Genomic DNA, 7652 nt, shown 5'->3' on the forward strand with positions numbered 1-7652 from the left:
CACCAGCATATAGCTGACATATTTTTCCCCACATTTCAGGGAATACAGATTAGTATTGGTAGCAAGACATTCATGGAGTTAGATGCTCGCAAGGTAATGATGACTCAGTTTTAATTATTAAAATATTGCAAACGGTATTTCAACAAGCTTTATAAATCAAACACCGGGTATTTATTATCCGAGAAGTTTTCAAATAACTTAATATTTTATTCAACCAAAGTCTTCCGCTAAAATAACCCGCAACTCTGATGTATTTACAAAACATGTACCAACTTGTGGTCACACGCCTAGGCCCTAAGCCGGGGTGTGACACTAGACTTCATCTAAACTCCCCCCAATCATCAAACTAATCTAAAATACTTCCTAGTATCCCGTAATTGTTCATCAAAATCCGATTTCGTCAACACCGTGATTCACCATAAATTCATAACCATTCCAGGTAATTCTTGTGTTTTTGAATCCTTATAAGCCAATTAACAAAACCCCTAACTTAGTTTGATCAATCAATGAACCATTTAATGGAATTAAAAAAACCTAGGGTTTTGATGAAGATGATGAACTCCTTGTATAATATAGATAGTTTTGTTTCTGGTATTTGGACAAACAAACAAAATGGCCTAGTGGTTAAGTACTACTGTTGTAATCAAGAAGACCCGGGCTCGAACCCGGGTCTGGCCACATTATTTTTGGTTTTTCTTATAATCATTTTTTTCTTTTATTATATTAATCAATTAAATTATTATAAATCAAATAAAATTTATTTTTAAGTTAAACAAAATTAAATATAAATTACTAAAATTCACCTAAAACCAACCTTTGTTTTTGTTAAGTTCGTGAAACCCGCTTAATATTATAACTTTACAATATATTTAAATAAATCGTTTCCGAGATAAGAACTTGACCGATACAATTCGTATTCTTCAAATAATTTAAATATTGTTTTAGTGATAAACTAACAAGTAAATAATATTAAAACGTTAAGTTACCGTTAAAGCTTAAAATATTATTATAATACCAAAATTCCTTAAAATAACAAAAGAGACACTAAAATAAAACTAATTCGTTCTAACTTTTATAATCCCGTTAGTTAGTCTTTAATTATTATATTTTGTTTATTTATAGTTCGTGAGGTTCAATCGTTCATTTTCTTTAACGCGCTTTCGGTTGTCATTTCAAATTTAGCTTTAATCTAAAAGGTGAGTTTCCCACACCCCCTTTTTACCCTTTTTTCTATTTTGAGGGTAGCATATATATCCTATCCAAATTACAATTTCATTTATTCATTATTTACAAACTACAATTCGTTACATGGACTTGTGTGTTTACTTGTTACTTGCTACAAATTACTTGCTCATGGATTACTTCAAGATAGTATGATCATACGCCCCCCTTTGCGCTCAATACATTTGTTGTTATGAGTGGAAAAGGGCCTCATTATCCGAGTACGTTGGTGCACAATCCCAACTGGAAAGGACCTTACTTGCCCTTATTTGAGTACGCTGGTGCACAATCCTAATTGGAAAGGACATTATTTGCTCATTTACACTTGTTCATGGAATTGTATGATTTTTACGTACGTATATCAAAAATTGTGTGAACTCACCAACTATTCAATTAGTTGACTTTATTTTATATATATGCTACAGGTACATCTATTCGAAGTTGACACATGAAGAAGACATTAGAACTTAGGGTATATCAATAAATGGATAAGTTATGAAATTGTTCTTGTAATTTTCCATGTATTTCTTGTTACAAACTTGTGTACTTGATGTTTAAATCAATTAATGATAATATTGTCACTTAATAGTGTCACATGTACTTTGGGCAATCTGTACGTCACACTCAGGCGTTTCCGCTTTAGCCGGGGTGTTACAACCCATATCCATTTAACCCAAAACTAGCCCGACTCATAATAATTCATATTTTCATTTTATTAATCGAACTAGAAAACAGGATGTTACAAAATGAACTTGGTCGATATAGTGGAGGAAACTATGTGGAGGGTCCAACGGTCGATAAAATTCGCAACATTGAGTTTTTGGCTTGGTGGAAGGGAAAGCAAAACGTATTTCCTATTCTATCCGCCTTGGCTCGTGACTTGTTTAGCATCTAAGCTTCAATGGTAGCTTCAGAATCGATTTTATCTCTTAGTGGGAGGATATTATCGATGCGAAGACCAAAACTAACTCCCGAGTCTCTAGAGGTGTGCATTTTCCTAAAGGATCATTTGGATGCGGTGGATCATATACAACACAAGACAAACTTTGATGACGAAATACCACTAAAGCGTCAAATTCATGATGAGGAGGTGGAAGAGGGGCTTTTTTCCGGGCTAATCGAGTGGTAAAGAAGACAAGGACTAAGAAGAGTTTAAAGACTTGTAATTTTTATTTGTTTTAGTAATTTAATTTGTAACATGAACCGATCGATCAACTTTCATGTAATTTTTATTGGTGTTGCTTAATTTATTGTTAGTCATGTTTTATTTCTTATTAGTCATGCTTTATTTTTTATTACTCTTTTAACGACGAACGTTTTATTATAAAAAACACAGCATATTACAAACACTATTAAACATATTACAAACAATATTAAACATAACAACTTAAAATAACAAACAAGGTTTGTCGTTTTAATCCTGCGCTCTACAACGATTAAGCTTTATTACCGGCGGCGTTAGGTGCTTAAGTTGCAGAGCCGGACGACTCTCCCGCTTTTCTTGGCATCCTAACTTTTTTTTTCATGACAATAATTATTGGTAAGCTTTCAGAGCGTGTAGTTCAACCCCGTTTTCAAAAACTTGGCACAAAACTTGCACCGCACCATCTCCCGTGAGTCGGTCATAACACAAAAATCATAATGAATCCAAACCTCGGGGCATCGTGGTGTGTCGATGACCATAACAACATTCTCGTTAGTTGCAATTAATTGCCGGTTTAAGCGTAATTGAGATATAAAGTGTGTTTTAGCGTTTTAAAAGTGGTTTATCAAGTTTTACACCCAACCTAGCAATTTATAATATGTGTGTACTAGTTATATACTTAAAAATCGATTCCAACGGTCTAAAAACGGCTATATAGCCGTTGGAACCGGTTCCCAACGGCTATATCCTTTTAAAAATTAAAATACCCAGTGTACCTGGTTTTTGGGTATAAACCTGACCCGGTTCCTACCCTACCCGGTTCACTGGGTTCCATATTCCCCTGCAGGGTCGGGTCCGGTTCCTACCTGGTTCTTGACTGGAACCGTTCCCAATTTGTACCCGGTCCTAAAAAACCTAGTTCCTACCTGATTCAGGATTTCAATAATACCCGATTTGTGCACGACTAACTTTATGTGTAAAAATTGGAGTTTTTTTCCCAAAAGAGTGTTATGGAGAAAAATATTTACCAATATAGTGTCTATTCAAAAGTATTTACCAATTTAGTGTTTTTAGTTTTTCTCACTCCCTCACTCCTAGTATAATTGGATAACCTCTAACTTTAATAAAAGAAACTAATTTAATACTTTTGTAAACAATTTTTTTGTTAAATACGCTGTAATTTTTTTTATTTTAAAAGAAAACATTTTTTTTTTTAATTTGCATCTCACAATTTGAAAGATTCTTTCGCTGTATTACTAAAACATTTTTTTTAATTTGCAAGTCTCACTATTTAAAAGATTCTTTCGTCATATCATTATTTGTATTACAAAGGTTTGTATAAAAATCATGCATATGGTTTTTTTTTTTCATTTCATCTATTAATTAACTTTTGTTATTTTTATAACTTCACTTTTTATATAATCTTCATTGTGATTATACTAAATATTAAATTCTACTTTGTAATAATTTCACCTTTTAGTAAACCTTTTTTCTTATATACCTAATAAGATAAAATGGTATAACATTTTTAGATAATAACAATATTTATGTTTTAGTTTAAGAGGTTACACATGAAATTGTTGTTTGAATCACCATATTTGAATTCAACAGATAAAAAAAAATTGCCAATAGAAAACTTGATCGGATAAGAATTGTTCATGAGCCGAACCAGCGCTCGGGCTCAAGCTTGAAAGACGAGACTAGCTTAATTGAGCTCGTTTATTTTAACATGTTCGATAGTCAAGCTTAAACTCGACTTGTTGAAAGTTTAAGCCTGCTCGTGGCTCGTCAAGATGACTCGTTATATTTTTTTATTGACAATAGTTATATCTAAAAGACAAATAAAAATGTATACGTAATATAAATTTTCTAAACAAGATAATTTATATAAAGATTATACTTGTTCATTTTTTATTTTATAAAGATCTTATTTTATAAAGATCGGAAGACATATTTATATGTTACATTTGCTCTCTCTCTCTCTCTATATATATTATATGATATTATTATATTAAAAACATGTTAATTAAATAGTAGAAGATAATAAACAGAATTATTTAATAAAAAACAATATATTATTTTTAAAAATATTCAAATAGTTTGTTTTGTTAAAGTTATAGGCTACCTAATGATATTTATTAAGAGAGAGAAATCCAAAAACACTATACTGGTAAATACTTTTGTAGGAACTTCATTTTGGTAAATATTTTTATCATCAACACCCTTTTAGGAAAAAACTCGTAAAAATTGATATATGTGTGAAACACGAGATACAATGCGCAATTTGTAGAGAATTCCATTAGTCTAAACTCTCTAATAAAAGCCTACAATAGTTTGCCACTTGTCACTCTCATATTAATTCTCACAATTTAAAACCAACTAAATCTACAAAAATCCTGCATTACCTTTTATTATTTGTTAATTAATAATATTAAATAGTAAATACTAATTTGAAGGATGGAAATAAATGAATCAATATCAAAATTGTTTCAAACATTACTATATAGCGTCTGTCTCTTAATATGCATGATAAGTTTATTTTTTGTGTTTCGCTTAATTATTAAACATTATTTTTTTTTCATTAATTGTCCATGTAATACACGGGTCTCAAACTAGTTTCTAATAAATTGAAAAATTGATATATGTGTGAAACATGAGATATAAACATAAAGTTGAATAGTCACTAACTCACTATTACTCTATTAGGCTATGTGTAGTGGAGGGGCTACAATTGGGGGCGAATTATGATACGTAGCGCCCAGTCAGCATGGAGTGGAAATTTGTTTTTGGGGTGTAATGGTGTAGGAGCTACAAGTTGGGCCCACAGTTTCTTTTTTTATTATTTTATTTTTATAACTAAACTAATTAAATAAAAACCAATTTATTTAAATAATTAAATAAAAATGTATTAAAATTAAAAAATAAATACAAAAAAATACATAAACTAAAAAAAATACACGAATAATAAAAATAAATTATAATAAAAAAAACACACCGAAATATAAATATACATAAAAAAAGTAATATATTCGTCTTCATCTTCGTCATTGTCCTCCTCCTCGTCTTCGTCTTCGTCCTCGTACTCGTCTTCGTCCTCCTCAACGGGACGATTATCCCAAACGTGTTGAACCAAATCCGCCTTCAGTTGGTTATGTATATCACTTGATGTGAGCTGGTGAATGTTATACGTTCGTTGGTTTTGGGTTGGTTCAGGGAACTGTTCTGGAACGCTTACTGGTATATAGTGTTGACATATTGCTTTTCCCTCGTCTTCTAAAATCATATTATGCAATATGATACACGTATACATGGCATCGCTCATTTTTGCCAACGTCCATACACGACAAGGGTTTTTCACATAATGCCAACGTTTTTTAGAACCCCGAAACACCTCTCGATATCCTTTCTCGCGGACTCTTGCTTCTTCTTAAAATAATCTCTTTTTTCTTCGATAGGGTCTTGAAACGTCTTGACGATGATCGAGTACTCTGGATATATCCCATCTCCCAAATAGTATCCGTGACGATAGAAGGTATCGTTGGCATAAAACGGTAAGACCGGTATGCTACGGCTGATGTAATACTCTAACACGGGTGACGCGTTGAGAACGTTTATGTCGTTGTTGGACCCGACTGAGCCGAAGAAGGCTGACCAAATCCAGAGGTCGTGTGAACAAATGGCTTGAAGACTAACCGTTGGCACTCCATGGTCACCACGATTGTATTGACCTCGCCATGCGGTTGGACAGTTGGCCCACTCCCAATGCATGCAATCTATACTCCCGATCATGCCTGGAAAAGAATGTTTGCTTTCGTGTACATCATATATGCGAGTCAGGTCGTTTGAAGTAGGAATCCTCAGATAACGACGAGAGTATAATTGTATTATCCCTATACAAATAAATTATTAAACAATATTTATATTAAAAACAATAGTTAATACAAACAATTTAAATATTACCGATGCAAAAATTCTCCAACGCATCTCTCGTTGTTTTCTCAGCCATCTTTAAATACTCGTCATTGATATCGGTCGTGTTGCCGAATGCGAGGATGTGTATAGCCGAAGTACACTTTTGGATGGCGGAGAATCCTAAATATCCTCTTGCATTGGGTTTCTGTTGAAAATACTCATACTTCCGCTCCATATCTCCAACGATGCACAAAAATAAACGCTTGGACATCCGAAAACGACGTCGAAACATAGCGTCGTTAAATGTAGATGAGTCGTCGAAGTAGTCCTTCATCAAACGAGCGTTCACTTGCGTACGATCCCGAAGGATATATGACCGTCTACGTGGTGACGTAGATGGAGCAGAGCCGGACACCATGTTATTGACGACGGTCAGAACTGCGTTCGTGACCTCTAAATGCTCTTCCGCCACTTGTCGGTGAATCTGATGAATTCTTCGACTCTCGTTTATTAATTGATCCAAAATCTCGGCAGAGTTCGTGGAATCCGGGGAACTCATTGAGTTTGAAGAAGTATGAAAATAATAAAAATGATTGGTATTTTTATGTTTGTGTTTGTGTATGATAAGGTGAAAATGGTTAGATAAAGTTTGATATATATATATTAAGTTTTTAAATAATTTTTTTTATATATAGCCGTTGGGTAACGGCATTATTATTATTATATTATTTTCTTTCCCACTTCGCAGCGACGAATATTTGCCGCCCCCCGCCCCTTTTCGCCCAATTATCAGCGGGGGGGGGGGGGGGGGGGGGCGGTGTTCATCCCCTTTATCGTCCCAAATTCGCCCAAATACTCGCCCAATACATTTTGTACATATTGTATATTCATTGTGTTATTTTGTATCTATTCCTTGTCTCGCTTGCCTCATTTAATTAGGATATTATTCTACAATGTTAAAACCATACTACGCGGTAATAATAATAAAACAAAAATAACATAATAACAAAAATAATAAAGTATATGATTACAAAAATTTTCAATTCCTATAAATAAAATTAAAAAAATAAATAGGAACAAAATTGTATAGTTGGTGTACAACAATACATACAAAGATTACGTACTTGAATGCATAAATCTTCATCAATTATCACTTGCTGTATAGACTAGAAAGGCAATTTACTTTGGAGCACCTGTAAAGGTATTAAGTTGTAACAATGTTAATATATTTTGACAAAAGTGCTTTAATTCATTTTGATGACTTGATAATAATAGGTTCATGTTTCTCCGGCGTGTAGCCCAGATCTAAGTTGACAAATAAAAAGGATTAATATTGGAATTCAAAAATCATAAAAGCATCTATTATTCGCAGTAT

At 33.0% G+C, this 7652-nt stretch overlaps 1 protein-coding gene across 1 annotated transcript; it reads right to left on the reverse strand.

Moving 5' to 3' along the window:
- Window positions 1–5541: 5541 nt before the first annotated feature.
- On the reverse strand, window positions 5542–6527 carry LOC143594491 (uncharacterized). The gene is made up of 2 exons (XM_077073795.1): window positions 6326–6527; window positions 5542–6255 (listed from the first exon to the last, which is right to left on the reverse strand). The coding sequence occupies exons 1-2, from the start codon at window positions 6510–6512 to the stop codon at window positions 5720–5722; spliced, it is 723 nt and encodes a 240-aa protein (XP_076929910.1). The 5' UTR covers window positions 6513–6527; the 3' UTR covers window positions 5542–5719.
- Between the last annotated feature and the right edge of the window lie 1125 nt (window positions 6528–7652).

Source organism: Bidens hawaiensis, unplaced genomic scaffold (assembly GCF_021521415.1).
Source record: "Bidens hawaiensis isolate Kalapana, Puna unplaced genomic scaffold, B.hawaiensis_p1.1 tig00043696_1, whole genome shotgun sequence".
NCBI lineage: Eukaryota > Viridiplantae > Streptophyta > Magnoliopsida > Asterales > Asteraceae > Bidens > Bidens hawaiensis.